The sequence below is a fragment of the Parus major genome, chromosome 8, assembly GCF_001522545.3.
Source record: "Parus major isolate Abel chromosome 8, Parus_major1.1, whole genome shotgun sequence".
In the NCBI taxonomy this organism is placed as follows: Eukaryota; Metazoa; Chordata; class Aves; order Passeriformes; family Paridae; genus Parus; species Parus major.
This window is the reverse complement of record NC_031777.1, coordinates 14730637-14750309: the sequence shown is the minus strand read 5'-3', so window position 1 is coordinate 14750309 and position 19673 is coordinate 14730637. Positions and strand designations below refer to the sequence as shown.

The window sequence follows — 19673 nt, the reverse complement described above, 5'->3', positions numbered from 1 at the left end:
TGTTCGGCTGCATCTCCCCCAGAGGTGCTGGCTGCTGCAGCTGTGTCAGTGACAGCAGATCTGTTCTGGTGGGAACCTCTAGCACTGGATGACCCCAAACTTCCTCAGGGACTGCTCTTCTTCAGTGCAAAAAATTAACTGGATGCTTAATCTTATGAAAGAGTAACTGTAGTACTTCTGTAGATACCAAATAGGAAGCATTGGTCAAGTTTCTGATAAGTCAAAATAAGAAGTAAAAAGCAATGTTTGGAAAACTTTTCAAGGAAAATCCTACCTTGAATATGCAATAATAAAAAAATTAATTTTCAAATATTTTGTCTGTGCACTGTCAATAGTCTCTTGTAGAGCTGATGAAGTGAAAACAGCTTTTTCTCCCTATATGCAGGTAATTCTGAAGTAGAAACTGCATCTATGTTAGGAGAAGACTTATTGATGCTCTACAAGAAGTGCTGTTGTCCAGATATTAATATTTGCGTAGAAGGCAAAGATTTTCAAGCTCACAGGTACATAAGTATTTACAGTACAAAGTTTTTCCATCAATAACCATCTGGTATAAGATGCTGCTGTTACTGTGCATCCATAGAAGTTATTGCTGGTGCTATTCCCTAACTGTGAACCCTTACAGCTTTTAGTTCTTATGTGCAGAGTGGCTGTACTTTGATATTAATGAATACAATTTATCATCAACAGCAACTACTTTGAAAAACATCTGCACTTTTAGCACTTCTAAGATTGCCACTCAGATTGTAAACTCGTATATTGAGTATATACTCATGGAAATACTTGTAGATTTCTTTTCCTAATTTTATGTATATATATGAAATAGAAAATAAAAAATAATCTGTGCTCTGTAAAGAAAACAAAAGATATAATAATAAACTTTTCACTTATTAATGCTGAATAAAATTTCCATATAGGCAGAAAATTTCTGGAGTAATAATGTTTATTTCTCCAGAATCCGTGCATACAAAATCTGGTTTTACTTTCATTACTTCAGTTATGCAGATGTAAAGATTGCCAGGAGCCTTTCCTAGATCGCAAGTCCAAGACCGTTTAAGAACTTTGGCTTATTGTACTCCTGTGGCTTGGGAAAGCAAATTAAAGTGTCAGTACCATTCCTTGTACCTTTGATATAAGTCTGTTTGCATTTGAGATAGCAAACCAGGCAGCCTGTATTTTGTTCCCTTTGAGTACATTAAGTAACTGAGAGGAACTATAAAAACCCTCCATTACTTTTAGTACTTTCTCAACACAAAACTTGGGGTGTGGGGGGCAGTTTATTACAGATATTACAATACCCTTATAGAAGGTATGTCATAATTGTGTGGCTATTTGGATATATGCTCATTTTCAGAATAAAGTTCAGTAAAGAATGTTTCTTCTGGTCTACATTATATGTTCTCAGATACATAAGTTTCAGAAACAAATGCTTTAATGCAGAAAAAATAGTGCAACAAAGAGCTTCTATCAGCAGAGCTTCTTTAATTTAGGCCACTTACTGCCTGGAGCTATGTATCTAGTTTAACTAGCATCAAAAAATACAGCAGTAAATCATAGCGAAAACAAGGATGTTTTGAAGCAGGACTTGAGCTCGTTTTAGCAGTGTGTCATGTGAACAGTAGGAGCTAATAAGGGCAGTGGAACTTTGAATATAATTGTGGTGAAAGCACCAGAATGATTTACTCACTGAAAGGGTTTTATTTTTTTCAGTTCTCAAACAGCAGACAGGTTAGGTCTGCAAAGTCTCCCACCACTTTTGTCAGTATTCCTTGCTTTCTCATGAAGTTCTGTGAACTTCCAATAGACTTTAGTGTTGCTGCTTTATGTCTTCCTAGCGTTGCATTCTTTACAGAGCTCTGCATAAAGCAAGTGAGATTTCTTTGGTAATAAAACTGGCACTAGCCATCACTGTAGGAAAGCACAGATAAAGTTATTTCAAAATAGTTTTGTATCTCCATATATTTTATAAATATATGCTGATAAAATATAAATTTAGGTACTGCATACTTGTCCATATTCTGCTGAGTACCTGTCTTATTTAAAATGAGTCTTTGAAATATCCATCTAACTGTGCCCTTGAAGTTGATTGATCACTGTGCACGACCAAAATGTATTTGGAACGGATTAAAAAAGTGCAGATAAGTGTGTTCCATATCTCTGTGATATTGTGTTATTGTATCTTATTTTAAAAAAAGGGTTGTGTGTGTTTACCCAGAATTTCATACACTTTAAGTTAGGATGTAATACCCATTTACATGTGGATGTATTTCACTGAGATAGGAAACGTTCAGTAAAAGCTTTGTTATTATTTTTGCTGGATGACTCACAGGAGGAATGTGCGAGAAGTTTCTAATTTAAAGTGTTGAGACTTCCGAAGCAGGAGGAGGGAAGAGAGATGAGAGAATACAGAATATAGAATGACTAGAAAAGAGACCATAAATAGTATTCTACATGCTTCTTCCTACGCAAAATGAGAGTGCTCGGAAACATTTTAAGGGACAAAAAATACATGTAACAGGATTCTCCTGCCTCGTATAACATTTTGCTCTTTCTGCCACAGGAAATACATGACAAAAGCTAATTTTATAAATAATAGGAAGCTTAGCAAGTGTCATGAAAAAATTCTGTGTATTAGAATATTATCTGTGGCTGCAGTAAGCCAGATAAGATACATAAAGGCTAACACTATAACTGGCGTGGATCCAGAAAACTGAAATCACAAAGCAGTTTTCATCCACTATCTTGCCTTCCTCTCTGCCACTGCACTTCCACCTTAAGAGTCCTGTTCCAAGGTCTTCTTACCTGATATTTCGAAGACTAATACTGGTGGAGAAACTGAGCTACAGAATGCAGCTCTGGAGTTTCTTTATTGTCTTTTATGGAAGTAGTAGTAAATTGAATTAGCCCCATTATGGCCAGTTATGCCTTTTAAATATAGAAGGGCAGTAAGTGTAAACAGAAGTAACTGATAGCTCTTGTTGTAAAAATACATCATATTGTCCTGGCATATGTTAATATCAACTCTTGTTTGACTTTTGCTGGTTGGCAAATTCTGAATACAATCCATTACATACTTATCATTTTGATAAATATACATTTTGTAATATAAGAAGAATTCAAGGTGTTCAGGATATAATTATTTATAATGGGGGCTGTATAAACTATTTTCTTACTTCATTAAATAACTCTTTTATTTACTCTTACTTGGTAAATAAAACAGGAGAAATAAATGTGAAATTTTATATAAAAGGAAGATGCTTGTGGAAATAGATTTCCTCTGTGTGAATCTCAAAGTCATACTAAAACCAAGCTTTAACTGAAAAATTTATAGAGCAGTGTTTGTTTTTTTCTGTAGCATATTTTGAAATTCCAAGCATACTGGGAGAAAAGGCATGCAATACACAGCTGACACCTTAATGCATAAAGGGCAAAGATTTAAGTCAATGCTATCAAAGAGTCTCATCATGAATATTTGTATGTAGTGGAATAATGTTTACTTTTTCTCTCTCAGGGCCATTTTATGTGCCAGATCTAGTTACTTTGCTGCTATGCTGAGTGGAAGTTGGGCTGAGAGCTCTCAAGAGCACATCACTCTTCAAGGGTAAGTGTTGTCTCTGCAAGTCGTGTGGGAGCAAAGGTAGGCAATTTACAGTCGCTGCAAATATGTAACAACTGTGCTGTGTACAGAGCCCTGAAGATTAATATGCCTTGACACTTTTCTCCAGCCTGATACATTTCCTGAGTACTGTTTTGACTTCAGGATGAAACTCTGTGTAGTGTATTTGTTAATATTGTCAGATGATTCAGAAAAGTCTTTTTAATCAGGACAAGAGCACTAGTCTTTTTGTGTAGAGTATGTTTTAGTATTCACCATCTACTTGAGAATTCTTTTCTTTCACTTCTTGTTGTACATGTCATGAAAAGTACTGTGAGCATCTTAACAATCCAATTTTCATATTATTTGTACAATATGTATATTTACAATGTAAAGATAAAATTTCCTAAATAGTGTTTAATTATGATATTCCAGCAGCATATACTAAAGCAATTTTATCTGGTGGGCTTGCTCACCATGGCTTTCTGTGTGAGAATAATGGAGCTGTCACTGTAGGATGAATACTTAAGGCTTCATAGATAAGCTGGGGACTGCCAGGTTAGTTCTTTCCAGTATCAGAAAACTCTATTGAAATACATTCAATTTCCTTTAAAAACAAAGGAGTATTGATCCATGTACATGTTAGCTTTCTTTTTCAGCCATGATGTTGGCTGACTCAGTTTTCTTCAGAAAGAACTGTACCTTACAGTGCTGCTAAATATAACTGCTTTGTGTGAATATAAAATCTCTTGGCCAAGTGATACTTTCTTAAATGCTCAGTTTTCTGTCAGTGTAATAATGCTGCTGCAAGCTCAGAAAGGTTATCTGTTGATTTGGTTATAACTTCCAAATCCTTATAAAGCAATATACTTGCAATTTAATTTATTCCTTAGTCTTTATGGTGTTTTAGAGGCTGATAGTCACCAATTACTCAGGTGTTTACACTTCTCTCACTGTAATTGATTTCTCTGTGGGTAAGAAATTTTCATCCTTATTTTTCAGTAGGTGCATTCTCCTCAGAAGTACTGAATCCTTATACGAGGCTATTCTCATGTCAGTGTCTCATAATTTCTGTTATTATGAGTCATGTGCATAATTTTACCTTTTCCAGTTCACTTTTCTGCTTAGTGCTGGTTTCTGTGTTGTCTTCTACAACACTTATAAATGAAGTACATATGGCTTACTCTGAAATAATGAAAATTCTGCTTAAGGTAACAGCTGTCAAGACTGTGGGGAAACTCCTTCTTGCTGACTTTATGGCTGTTGTGTGTACTGCTATACAGAGAGACAGCTGTGCTGATTTTGCTTCTTTGCATGCTGAAATGCTGCGTTTTTTTCCTTTTGCTTTTAGTCATCAATGTCAATTGCTTAAACATGTCTAATGTTTTAAAGGGTCTTAGCTCTGCATGAATATTCCATTTACACTAATGCATAGAGCACCTGTGGGTCTGGAAGACTGCACACAAAAATGTATGTGCACAAATACAATGAAGTGATGTTCAGATCATGTCCATCCTTGGGGCGTTCTGTGCCTTTCTGCATTAAGATGCTGGGACTGTGAAAGGATGCAAACACTGCTGTGTAGGACCAGCTTTCTTAATCTGAATAAAGACTTTCTAAATATTCTGAGTAGCATTTCTACTTTGCACTGTAATAAAACTACTAGATGTATTTTTAGTGTTGCAAAAACATAAATATATCATAGAGTAATTATAATAAAATGTTTTTAAAATATATAGTTATTTAATAGTTGACTTATTGCTAGTAGAGAGCTTGGCAATGATGAAATCCTTCTTCCAATATTATCAGTGGAAATGGTAGTTATTAGTATTAGTCTACTTATTATTTATTTTTAAGGTTCTAAAGTGTTAGAAAGTTTCAGCAAGTCCATTGAGTAGCTAAATTCACCCCAAATGTAGTCCATTTAGATACTTTTGCATTGCAAAATCTTATTGCTTTAATTATATCAGATCATTTGCCTTCCATTCACAGAGCAGCTGGACGATGTATCAGCTTTTTGACCAACTTCCTTTGGCTAAGAAATGTGATGCATTTTATTATGGGTGTGCCTTTATTTGTATTTTTTCATTCTTCTTTTTTGTAGCATAAGCCATGCAGAAATGAATGTCATCTTGCATTTTATATATGGAGCTATTTTGGACTTCCCAGAAGAAGTTGATGTTGGGTATATGTCAAAATTTATTATTTTTTAATTTTAGCTTGTGCTTGTTTGCTTGTTCTATATTTCCTCAGTTAAAAGTCAAAAGAAAAACTTCAAAAATAAAGCTGTTGAAGAAATCTTATTTATTTGACAGCTACTGGAAAAGGTGTGCCAGCTGGATTTGGAATACTCTTATGAGGAGAGTGAAAAACAGGATGATGTTTTATACCAAAACAATTTCCAATTTTCCTGTACCTTCCTTTTAATTTTCAGAATAATACATACAATGTGTGATAGTATATAAAAGTTAATATTTTTTATTTATTTTTGAATAATCACTCATGATGGGAAGGCTAAGTAGTTAGTCTTAGATCCATGAAAGATGGTATATAGAAATCGATGTAAATGTTGGCATTTTCTTCTGGCACAGTTATTAATCACAGTTTTATACATAATCCTGTATTAATGAAATAAATTCTGAAATTTGTGACTTATTCTCTGAAACCACTTATATATTAGGTGATGAACTCTGCCACTAAACATTAAAATGCTGCAGTTTCCTAAAAAAATGGAATTATTCATAATCTGTCTCAATATCAATGTTTAGCTAATGAATTGATACAGAAAATAAAATTATAGTATTGATTATTATATAAATTAATAGTTTGCTCACTCTACTTTTTAAGAATGTCATCTACAATATTTTATGTAATCTTTTGGGAAAAAAAACTACAAAATTCGGGAACTCCACTGGCACAAATATTTTTTTCATCTGCTATCCTTAAAATAAACTGAGAGTCTTCTGAACAGTTTCTCAGCTAGTGACTGAGGCTTGTTTTTATACAGGCTGAACTCGGTGGCTGGGAGATTATTATTAAGTCAATATATGTTTCTGTTTTGAAGATTATTCCTTGGCAAGTGTCACACTTGATTATGTGTCTTTATGCAGTAAGTTCTGACTGAACCAAGAGGTGAAGTTTGCATGTAAATTGTCCTGTAAGGAAAATGCATATATCACAAGGATTTTTTGATTCTGTTGCTACTGCCTTCTCTTTAGTCGCATGTTGGGCATTGCAGACATGTATGGGCTGGATGGACTAAAAGAAGTGGCTATCTACATTTTGAAAAGAGATTACTGCAATTTTTTCCAAAAGGTACGTCACTTCTCATGCTGCTTTGTGAACTATAGAGCCTGAGAATTTCAAATCTACTACTTAGCACTAAATCAGAGTGACAATGTCAGTGTATGTAAGAACTACGTGATCAAGGTGTTGGCTGCAGTCAACAGTCTCTGTTCTCAGATGTGAATTTGGGATAGATGGTGGGAGTAAGGCCTGTGATATCATCCACCTGTTTATAGACACTGGAAACCCCAGCTGATGAAAAGCAGTATTCCACATGATTAATGTATTAAATGATATTGAGTATAGTTTAATATGTGCTATTGTAAATGTAACTATTCTTGGTGGACATGTGGAAATGCTATGTGTTTGTATATCTTGTTTCATGGGCATATATTTAGGGAAAAGTCTGTTCAATTAAAATTGGTTTAAAAACAAATATCTGCTTAGAGTTCAGCATTTTCATGCATTAAGCTCATGAAGCTGAATCCTGTGTTACTGACATGTGGAAATAGATCACTGCATAAAGACAAACAAACTTAAATACCATGGCAGCTGACAATACTTCTGAATCTTTGAACTGAAGATTTTGTACTTCTGTATGGTTTCTGTAAATCAAAATGTACAATAATTGTGATAATTTTCTAACAACTCTAGCCTGTTCCCGGCAAACAGCAACCTGTGCTAGAATGCCTGGCTATTGCTCATTCATTGGGAGTGGAAAATCTATATGCTGCTTGCATGAAGTAAGTAAAATAAAATATAATTGTTTTAAATTTATCTGCTTTCTGATGAAATTATTTCATTTTGCAAGATAGGGTTTATTTTGGCATAAGAAATGTTTACATTTTAAACATTTTTTCAATACTTTAGAGGTATCACTTATGCTAACAAGTGAAGGTAGAACATTTTTCATCTTTGTTACTTAAGAATGGCTCTCTTTTCTACAGATGGGTAGGAAAACATTTTGCAAGATGTTTTTCAGAGAAAAGCTTTGCCAATTTACCTACTGAACTTCAGAACAATTGTCTTGTTATGTTGATTAACTCTTTGGTAAGTAGTGTGCTTTGTATAAAAATAGAGCAATATGATTTTTTTCCTTATTTAGCTGTACAATGTAATTTAAGAGATAATAAATACAGATTAAAATACTCAAATCTGTAGTACATTTATACTATGCAAAAGTTACAATTAAAATAATTTTTAAAACTATTTTGATGTGAAATGTCATTGTTATGCTTCATGACACACAGTCTAGTAATCATCACATCCAAGTCCACCATTAATTATAGAAAATACATTTATGAAACACAACAGTGACATCATAATGTAACATTAGGGAAGTGTTCAAGGCCAGATTGGATGGGGCTCTGAGAAACCTGGTCTATTAGAATGTGTCCCTGCCTACAGCAGGGAGGCTGGGATTAGAGGACTTGTAAGGTCCCTTTCAACCCAGGCCATCCAATGATTCTCTGATAATGTATTTGGGTAGTGAGGAACAGGAAATCACTGTATCAATTTCTGTGTTACATAATGGCACACATCATTTGTGATTGCATTTTCATCTTTACCGGTATTCTAATTTGGGAAAAATTGACTTCTTTTTTTTCAGATCTCAGGTGGTCACTGGCTATCAGGGATCACAAGCTATTTGTTTACAGGCAGGCTGACTTTACAGAAATAAAGTAGCAGTATAGTATTCATTCCTTTTACTTCTCAGATAACAGTACTACACTGGTCCCCCCCCACAAAGCTCAGCTTTCATCTTTTATGGTACTTACTTTCATTGTTCCAATTTAGACCTGCCTAAATTTAAGTACTTTCTAATTGTATTTCTGTATAAAACTATGCTTAGAGCTGATTTAAGGCAACTGATTTGAACTAGACCTGTTAACAGAGATTTGGTCAAGTACTCAGCCTGTAAATAAACTGAATTGTAACAGATATATGAAGATTATGCAGATATAAAAATAAATCTGTAGAGCTGCTGCCAAACATGGCTATGTATGTAGCTGTAATGTGGGTTGTCACAGACAAAATGTAATCTAACTAGCTCAGGTAACATTCACAGCATGATTTTGGTTCTAGACAACTCGATATGTGACATCTCATATAGCTCATTCTGAAGTCCTTGTCCCCATGTCTTGTGTTACTGTGTTACCCAAACTAAACAGCTCCAGTGTGGCCATGCACACTATCAAACATAGCACTGGTTCAAGAGTTGCACTCTTGAATGGTTCTGGCCAAGAACTAGCCCTTGCTGAAAGGACTGTGAAGCCTTCTTGGGGCTGCTGCAACTGTGTATTAAGGTGAAAGCCTGAAAAATGTCAGATTTCAGACCTATGTGCCTTTAGGTTGGATATTAGGTAAAAGTTCTTCCCCCAGAGGGTGGCTGGGCACTCAACAGGCTCCCCAGGGCCATGGTCACAGCACCAGCCTAACAGAGTTCAAGAAGTTTTGACTGCTTTCAAGCACATGGGGTGACTCCTGGGGTGTCCTGTGCAGGGCCAGGAGTTGGACTCAATGATCTGTGAGGGTACCTTCCAGCTCAGCTGTGATTCTGTGATCAAGAGGAGCTTGAGAATATTCACAGTTATAAAACCTGAACAGTTCCACCACAATGCATGTGTTCTTAGAATATACACTTAGCAGTGTGTATCATACATTGGATAAAATTTGAGAAGTTTTAAGTGACATTTCCAGGTATAGATCAGTTCATTCTGAGCTACAGCTGTTCACAGTTAACACACCACCCACCTCCGACTCCAGACTACCCTCAGGTGTGTACTGTAGCCATGAGCTACATGTAGACAGATGTTCTAGGTTCTTCTCTAGGCCCTTGTGCAACATTATTGGGAAGTTGACAGGTAAAAGTTAAGGCCTTCCTTCCCCTCTGCTTATTCTAGTGTATAAAGATGCTGTGGTTAGTTTGTGTTGAAATACATGTGCTACCTTGCCAGCATTTGCAGAACAGTCATGGCACTGTGGTACTTGGTACTACCCCAGGTGTGTACCTAGCTTCTCTGGAAGGTTTTTTCAATTTGGACTAAAGTGGGTTTTAGTTCCCAATTTAATTTTTAAAATTAATGTTGCTGTGTCGATCCAAGATTCACTGGTATTTTATGGACTGAAGTCTTGAAAGCATCTAGAGTTACAAAATTAAACAATAAAGTATAAGCCTCTTGTGCCCAGAGAATGGTTCTGGTGAGCATTCATTTTAGCATTTAAGATATCCACTCTAAAAACCTGTGGAATTCCCAGGGGAGTTTTTCACAATCTGCAGAAATGCTTTAAGCCTGCTTGAGGGATGAAGAAAAGGTCTGACATTGATTTTGCCAGGGCTCCTGTATGATTTACAGTTCTTTCACTCTGCTGCTAGAGTTTTCTGCTGTAAAACTTTTAACAGTTTACACCCAGTTAAACAGTGTAACTCTGCTGATCCTTTCATTACTGATGCTGGAATTGTGAAACCTAGTTAATGTGACAGCCCTTTAGAGAAAAAAAAAAGATGCAAAGAAAAAGAGATTGTTGATGGGAAAATTCCTGGGAAACCACAATGATGAACACAGAAACACTAAAATGGAAGTGCCATTTAAAGCACTGTCCAGGTGCTTTATGTGTGCCTATCCCTTCTGTCTCCATGCAAGAAAATTACTGGGTTTTTAGATAAGTAAAATGGACTCCATTTTAAAATGGTTAGGGAAAAAGTACAGTAAGAGAGGTAAAATTCAGTTAGAACCTCTTTTACAAAGTACTGATTTAATTAGAAGTCAATGAAGGCATTTTATATTTCACTGAAAGTGTCTAATGGGAGTGAATGCTTATTGCCTTGTGAGCAGGGGTTGAATTCAAGACAATTCAAAAAGCTTGTAATTGAGTCCAGCGGGAGCAAAATCAAACCCTAAGCATATATGTAATTTTTAATTTACATTACCTGCAGAGAAGCAAACTGAGTTTTCCCAGAGATGAGTAAAATAACTTTTAAAATATATTTTAACAATGGCTGGTCAGATTTTATATTTTAACTATAATATGCACAAAGGAGGTACTCACTGCTTTCTGACTCACATAGGACAAACGTGATTGTGATCTGAATTTGCAGTAGGGGTTTTTGTGTGAAATATTTATCTGAATTGTTGCTTTTTCAAGTGTTACTGCATAATTTATCAGTGTCCTGCTAGGTCACATTGAATAGAGCTTTCAGGCTATTCTAATGTGGATAACCATAAATTCCAAGTTCTTTTCAAGTGATGTGTTATCCAGTAGAAGTTGCCTTCAGGTACAGTGCTGATGCAATGCATGAAAGAACCAAAGACACAGCCCAGGATAATAAATATTAGTGAATCTGTTTGCATGTTTGAAATGTAACTAGAAACATAACAGTTACTTTTCTTTGAGAAACTTTAGACAACAAAGAGGGCAAGTTCAGTTAAAACTCCATCTGGGAAGACAAATATTTGTTGTCTGACTCCTTTACATAAAGCAAAAGGATTCATAGTTACAGAGAAGTTTTCTCTGTATCCTGAATGCTAGGCCACCTACACTCACCTAAAACCTTAACTTAGCAGTTTTATTTAAGAGTTTATTACATCTTTCAATGACCTATGATCTTTTTCTCTATTCAGCTTCTCCAGCTAACATTTGCCTTATTTTCTTCAGGACTGTAGTATGTAGTGACGCAGTCAAAAAAACTTAATAAAAGCTATTAAAAACTTCCCTAACTTCAGGCAAAACAGAACTAATAGAGATTTCTTTTTCTGCTTTAGTTTCAAAGGCATGTATAATATTAAGAATTATAAACCCCAAAATTTATTTAAATAAGGGAAATAATGACGTGATTGGATCCCTGTGTAAAAGCTCAGTAACGGAACAGATGCTATTTTACAATCAGCAATTCTTTGGGTAATTGCCTGGCAACAGGCTAATTTCTGTTTCTGTTTCAAGAACCACAAGAATGCTGCTTTCCGTTTGATGGAGAGTGACCGGCTGATCAATAGCCTTCCCCGAGTGAAATGGACAGAGGCAGCTGTGGCCTTGGCATCACGGCTACATGAGGAATGTGTAACCTTTATTGTTGCAAACTTCCTACATCTAGTACAAAGTGAAGGCTTCTCTGTTTTGTTGCAGGTAAAAGTTGCCCTCAAGTTCTTAAATGCTTCCAAATAAATTGAATTGTATCACATTTTGTAAAGTTCAGGTTGCTGAATTACCAAAATAGTCACAACTTTTGCTTTGAAGTCACTTCTGTGGAAAATTAAAATGGAAACTCAGGCAGCACTAAGTTTTTTGGGGGGTGGGTTTTTCCAGGTTTGTTTTAAAGCTTGTAACTGCTTTGATACACAGGGCTAATACTGCATTCGGGTTATGCGCTTCAGCTAAGCACAAGTTCCAGTTGATTTAGTGGGACGGTTTCTGTGTTGCAAAAAGCATAGATACAAGCTTTGAAAAAGCTTTCAGGCCCCTGGAATAACAGCACAGATTTACAAATTTATGGGTATGAGCAGTGTACTCAAACCTCTGCTGATCTGTGTTGTGAGTTGCGATTGTGGCAATGCTGCAGGTTCTGGTGAGAACTTACCAAGTCATCAAGCCAGTTCATTTTCCCCGTGAAAGACGTTCTTTAATATGTACAGAGAAGTGAAAACAATTAAGAGGGAAATTTTAAAACAATTTGCCTTTGGGTTGCATGGGGCTGTAAATTCATCACAGTGTCCTTGTCCCTAAAATTTCTGTTAATGAGTGAGGCCTCAGGATAATTTGTTTGAGGCCTGGAGAGGGGTGGGGTTATGGAATGGATACAAAAGAAGATGCTCAGCTTTGGAATACCCCCTGCACAGCTTGATAGCAGATCCTCTCTGCTCAGTAATGCTTTTGCATACAAAGTACATTCCTTTTGTTTTAAACGACTGCCTTTTGTTGTTTCTTCAGGCACAGGCAATGAGCAGCAAACCTGACCTTCTAGAACTAATTTTCAATGCAATTGAAAAAAGCATTAATAATGAAAATAGCTGCTTTCTTCTTGTAGCAGTGGATATGTTGTTGGAGTCTGCAAATGTGAAGGAGATGGTAGGTTCTTCATTATGCAGTGTTTGTAGAAAAACTATTCTGGTACTGTTCCGTGTCGTGGTTCAAATCAGATGATATGGTGTGAGCTCAGATGGCTCAGTCATGCAACTCGGGTCATACAGGAAAGCGTCTGCATAAATCCAAGGTCCTTTTGGAAGTACAGAAAACATAGGCATTTGTTTACTTTAAAGAGAAACCCCATCCTGGCAACCAAAAAAGTCCTGTGTATTACTGAAAATGTAAGTCCTATGGGCAACCCTGCCCTATCGATCTTTACTATCACTTTAAATTTGTGATAAAAATTTAGCAAAATATTGCATTACCTAAAACTTACAGGGGAAGAGAGCTTGTTCTCTTCCTCCCCAAATATTTCCCCCACATTTTATGAAGGTCATAGGTACATTTGCTTTTGTTTAAAACTGTCCTCTAAAGGACTGACACTTAATCCAGTGTGTGCTTTTTGGATTGGGTGGAGGTATCAGGCTCCATGTGTGTAACATACCATGTATATTCACACAATCTAAATAATAACATTTAAGCTGTGGTTTACTAATTTTGGGAACAATTCATAAACAGTATGACAAAGAATTAAAAGAAAATGAAACATTAATTACTGCAATCTGGTGCTGTTATGGATTTACTTGGTCAAAGCAATGAAAATTTAATCAAATACATTATTTTTCCCTGGAGTATTTGACCTTGTTGTGACACAGCTGACAGTGAAGAACTATTATGGGGTTCATTTAAAAAAGAAATAAATAAAAGGAAAAAAATAGCAACAAGAGCAATGTAGTGTTTCCTAGTGCTGTAATTTGTAGGTTTTAAACTATAGAAAAAATCACCTTGGTGGGCAATAATCCTTCAAAAACAGCATCTCCATCTACCAGACCGTTATAAAATATAAGTGATGACATCATTGATCTAGCTTAGGGAGTAAGTAGATTCTGAAAGGAATAATGACTGGTTGCTATGACAATATGCCCCTCGCCAGCTGCTGATTTGTTACTTGAACACAGGGTTTTACGTGCAAGATCCAGGCGCTGCGTGATAAGCTCTGGGTCTTCCTGGTTCAGTCTTTTTATGCTGTTCGTCACACAGAAGGCTGGAAGCTGATGAGGCCAGACCATCAACAGAAAATACAAGCAGGTATGTCTGGCATCAAATGGTATTAAACTTATTAAGCAATCTGTTTAGTGTATACAATGCAGATGGAATTGTGGAGCCTGATACAAATTAAAGCAAAATATGTACTGCTTTGTGTTTTGAAGTGGTGTTTTAGAATAGAAGCATGATGGCATGCTTAGCTAGTTTCAAACATAGGAATCAGTAAGTCATTTTCTGTGAAGAGTCCTCCTTGCTTTTCTTTTTAGGAGTATATATGATAGAAACCCCCACTCCCACCATCATGTAGATGGATTCTATTCTTATTTACAGCTACTCTAAATTACTGAAAACACTGCAGTAGGATTAAAAACCTGATCTGCCTCATTTTTAAGGAGATAAGAGCTGTGGATGAATTAAATTTGCACAAAGCAGATTATCCGTTGCATGAATTCCGTTTCTGTCCTTTATCATTTTCTCCGTGCTGTATAAATATCGCTCGTCTCTTGCATAATGCTCATCCTGAGCACCGTGAGCAAATGCAGATAGCCAGGCTCCCCGGCTGCTTGGCATTGTGATCTTGTGTGTGCTGCTGCAGAGAGCCCCTAAGGAGCTGCATGGTGTGCTCTCAACATTTTAACAGACAGCACTTCCAACAAAAAGGAGTTTTTGTTCTGAATGCTCCTTTGTTTTGCAGTACACGAGTATTCTGAGGATGTGGAACTGATGATGGAGTTTAGGTTATGGTGTAATATTAGCTTTGACAGTACAGCGTTGTAAAAGAAAAGAATGTTAAATACTTCTCTGAATTCAAATCACTTTTGGGTCAAAGGAGATGTGAACATTTTTATATCCTTTTCGTTAAAGACATTAGTAGCAAGGATATAATAGTTATAAAAATATTTATGCCTAGAGGTGGATGAAAATTTTATTCTACAATTACATGCTGAAAGATGCAGTGACAGTCTTTCTAAGCATGATTTAAGAATGTAGTCAAATAATATCTCATACTACTCTGTAAAACAGCGATAGGATTTCTTCTTGGTTATAAAATCCTTCAGAAGCAGAGGAGTTGGCTTTAGAAAAAAGGGTGTGTTGTTCTGATTTGGGGTGGTTTACTTCTAAGATGATCGTGTCTATTGTGAATGATGTTTTGGCTACTTTACACTAGTGCTTTCAATAAAAAAAAAATATTTAAAAATCAAGGTGTGTCTTAATTTTCCAAATTCCATCTTGCCAAAAATTGCTTGGTTTTCTTTTAGGTTAAATTCTGACTGAAGTTGCATACATTTTATATATGAAAAGACTGAAATGTTTGCATGAATTATCTGGTTTTAATTACAGGCAAAGCGATTGTGTACAATATTGGTAGACAAATTTTAATCCTCAGGTGAAATATGTCTAGAATAACTTAGATCAACTTTCATCATAAAGATTTCTGGTGGAGGCTTTCCTCCTAGAAATTTAGCCTGTATAGATTTAGAAGGCTATAATAGATGAGGAAAAATGCCAAAATAAGAGGGACGATATTGTGTTTTTTTCATTTACAACCTGTCTTGTGTTTTCTTAGGCACAAGTTTATAAGGATTTTGTCTTAATATATTGGTATGTATTAATATGCAGAGTCACTGCTAGAAAAAGGATTAGATCCCTGGGGTGCCATTTTCAGCCTACCTTTTGTGTGATTTTTAGAAACCTATATAAAAATTATTTTTAGTATCTTTAGTAAGAATTCAGCAGAATTTTTGTATTATACATACAAAAAATGTTTCCATGTATAGTACCTTAGAACATGAGGCACTGAATGCCTAAATTTTTTTTATATTTTTTGCAAAACCTTTTTTTCCAGATGAAGTATGAATACTGACATAAATGAAACCAATTGATTCTGAGTCTGTACAGTGTCTATAAATATCCCTTTTGTATTCTACAAGCGAAATTGATTTAAAAGCTTTGTTGAAAACTGCTTTCCTCCCAGAGCACATCAGATAAAAAAAAAAGGCATTCACTGCCTGAAAACTCCACATGACAATCACAGGGATAATTCTCATGACATTATGCTGCATGCTATCTAAAGAGGCACTATGACCTTAGTGTGTACATTTAGGTAGTTTGGCTTTGCTAATTTTGAAAACTAATATCATTTACTTTAATGTAATTAATCTTTGCTTTATATAGTATAAATAAATACCTTATAATTAACAATACGTTTAAAAGCCATTAGTACTCTAAATTTGAAGGGATCTTTTGGAAATTTTGTACACTTTCAAAGGTCTCAGTGCACTGCTAGCTTTAAATGAATTGAGGTTTGATAAACAAAAGTCGTACTGTGGACATGGGGAAACAGAAGAGTGAAGTCACTTGCTTATGGCCATGTGATGTCATTACAGATCCCACAATTTTTGTTCCAAACATAAAACCATGTATTTCCACTTAGCATTTGCCATGTCACCAAAATTAGCCTTTCTAGAGTAAATCGGGACCCAAAGAAGTGCTTTCTGATTTCACATGATGTTAACTGAGTAGGCTGGCTTGATTTCTGTCCCCCTTCTTTCCTGCCAAACAGTGAAGAAACTGCTTGTTCCTTTTACAGCTGCATTTGACAAGGGTGATGACCGAAGACTTGGCAAAAAACCTGTGTTCACCAGTTCTCAGGTAAACATTTATATCCAAACATTTAAAACATTCATATAATTGCAAACAAAACTATTTTCATTATTTGTTTTCAATAACACTTATTTTCCCTATTGCTTAATGGAACTTGGTTTTTAAAAATCTGTATTTTCTTGTAAACTGTTTCTGCAGAATCAGTAATGTTGACTACTGGAATCATCTTAGGACTCAGACTGTGTTCTGCGACATTTTCAAACAGATAAGCTTAAATAAAAGGCAGGAATTTGTGTTCTGAACCTCACATTCCTCTCTTGCTACATAATGAAACTCATCTGTTTCCCAGAGCAAATGGTTTGCTACTGAGCTAATGAATCTCTGCTATTATTACAAGCCACCACAACACTGAGTCTGTTACACTCCCTGCTCTGAAAGATATTTATTTGTGCCCTCAACAACTCTTCTATTGAAAATCACACTCAAAAGTATGTTATTAATTGGTAAAAAACCAGCATGGGTTTCACATGATTTGACAGTCTTGCATACATTGCAGTGACACTGGTATCAGATTCTCTTTTATGCACTTAATTCTCCATGTCTGAGTTCTTCTTCACCTGAGAGAATCAATATTGGTATTTCTGTGTGGATATGGTTAAAAACATGATGTGTTGTAAAATAATTTTTGGCTTTATGTTTGTAATAAAGATACTTTACTCCTTTTTGGAAAATATGCACATATAACTCAAAAAAATTTTCTTACTTAAGCAGACACTAATAATATAAATACATAAATATTACAGAGTAATTTGTCCAAAGTAAAAGTGAAACTCAGATATTTCTGTCTCCTCTACATAGAGCAATACTTTAATATTCTCGAATACCAGCAAACTGAGCTAACATATCTGTGTGTGTGTATGAATATACATATATCTATATGTATAAAAATTTATTTCAATATTGAATATTGTTGGTTTAAATTCATGTACTACTTTAACTGTAGATGTGTTTCTGAAATTACAGATTGTGGATAGTTTAGTGTTATAAATATTTTGTTTGGGGTTTTTTCTGATGCCATTTTTTTTTCCTAGCTAAATAAAATCACTACCGTATCTGTTGGTATAAGGAATACTTCCTGGGCAGAACACAGCAAGAAAGATTGCTGGGGAGATTCTTCCACTAATCAGGATAAAATGAAATCTGATGGATTAGGAGCATCTGGACATGCATCCACCAATAGAAACACTGTTAATAAGACTTCAAAGCATGAGGATGTAAAGGGGAAAGATGGCAAAAAATTAGTTTCCAAGATTACGAAGGATTCCAAACCTGGGGAAAAAGCTGCTTTGCCAAAGGCTAGAGCTGTTATAAAGACAAAAATAGAAAATAATGGAAATGTGAAGGCTGAAAGCATGCTTACCAAGCAAGATATAGAAAAGACATCATCTGGAAGTGGGCAAAAAAATTCAGGAAGCAGCAAAGGACTAAAGAATCATGAAGGAAAAATTGCAGGTGCCAGACCTAAAGTACTGACAGTAACGTCAAGCATGCAGAACAAAACAAAGCCATTGAAAAAAACCACAGGGAAGGAATCTCCCTCCTTGGTAACTGTGGCAGCAACTTCCAGCAAGTCAGCAAATTCAATCCTGGATATCCAGACTGCAGGTGAACAGACAGAGGAACCTAAAGAGGATAAATCGGTAGAGGAAAGGAAAAAACAGACTGGTAATTTTTTTATAATTCTTTCTTTAAAGTCCTCTTCTGATTGGTCTCAGGCTGGTCATATACTGAAAACCAGCCATGGAAGCTTTAAGACAATCTGCTATGAATTGATAAGAGTTACATTCTTCCCCTTTAAATGAATGTAAACTGACTTTATGGTCAATTAATAGCCATCTAAAACAGTAAAAATTTTACAACTTTAGTATGTATGATCTTCTCAATAACTGATCTTCATATATGAGATTTTTTTCAGTACTTACATGCAATGCATTTCCCCCTGTAATTAACTTTGAATATACTTTACAGTAGTAAAAACAAAGGCATCTGTGAAGGTATCCAATGGAGTCATCACCAAAAAAAAAAAGACTGAGCTTGAAGCTAATGTCCCAACAAGCAGGTATGTTACAAAGAAATATGCTGCTTTATACATGTGTGCATGAGTGTATGAGTTTGGGAAGAAAGGTTTCAGGTGAACTATTAAACTTACCATTAGATGTTCTTTTTACTCTGAGAATGGTTTTCTGTAGGATATTTGCAAAACAATTTGAGTTAGCTACTGCCAACATTGCTGTAAAGATAAAATTGGTTTGGCTTTTGTGTTGGACTGTTGCATGCTAATAATTTTTAAATTGTCATAGGTCATTCAGAACTCTGCATACTGGAACAGTTATTGACTACACAAGGTGTTGTAAACTTACCATTTCTGGAATAGTTTAGATTAAACTGGACAGGAGACAGCTGAAGTGAAATTGTGAAATGGGTCATTATATATATATATCTTTGTATGTAAATTTAAAATATAGATATATTTTTAATTTTTATTTTCAAAAAGTTTACTTTTTAGGTTGCATTTTCAATATTTATATATATGTGCATACATTAGAATACTTGCATTTCTTGTTTAAATATAATTAAACATTGCTAGATCTAGGCCTGGAAGTAATGGATGTAATGATTTTGTTGCAGTCCAACTAAAAAAACAACAGGAAAAGGGTGTAATGAGCAAAATGGACAAGCTGTTCTAAAGAAAAAAGGGAACGTGAGTACAAATTCTGCAGCACAGCAAAAGACTCAAAACACACCTACCAATTCTCCCAAGAACCAAGGTAAAGTTTCATACAGCAGTTAAATGATCTGCCACTGTTATTCAAAGCTTTGTGGTTTGTTTGGTTTTTTAGCACAACTATTTGGAAAAATCTTCTGGAGAATTCTGGGTTTTTTCCATATTTCACTTTTGGTGACAATCCTAAACTGTAATATGCAAATTAATGTGTCAGCTTCAAAATACTTAAATACTGTC

General features: G+C 35.4%; 1 protein-coding gene across 2 annotated transcripts in view; it reads left to right on the top strand.

Annotated features, from left to right (window-relative positions):
• The window catches only part of BTBD8 (BTB domain containing 8), a 41577-nt gene that overhangs the window by 9460 nt on the left and 12444 nt on the right, over window positions 1-19673 (top strand). Inside the window, exons 4-16 of one of the 2 annotated variants that reach the window (XM_015635998.1) lie at window positions 386-503; window positions 3512-3601; window positions 5700-5780; window positions 6814-6910; window positions 7535-7623; window positions 7828-7930; window positions 11822-12004; window positions 12806-12943; window positions 13960-14089; window positions 16638-16699; window positions 17743-18376; window positions 18680-18770; window positions 19340-19479. In XM_015635998.1, coding sequence (XP_015491484.1) covers window positions 386-503; window positions 3512-3601; window positions 5700-5780; window positions 6814-6910; window positions 7535-7623; window positions 7828-7930; window positions 11822-12004; window positions 12806-12943; window positions 13960-14089; window positions 16638-16699; window positions 17743-18376; window positions 18680-18770; window positions 19340-19479 — 1956 coding nt within the window. The remainder of the gene's footprint in view (window positions 1-385; window positions 504-3511; window positions 3602-5699; window positions 5781-6813; window positions 6911-7534; window positions 7624-7827; window positions 7931-11821; window positions 12005-12805; window positions 12944-13959; window positions 14090-16637; window positions 16700-17742; window positions 18377-18679; window positions 18771-19339; window positions 19480-19673) is intronic. The other variant, XM_015635999.3, reaches the window with a different exon arrangement.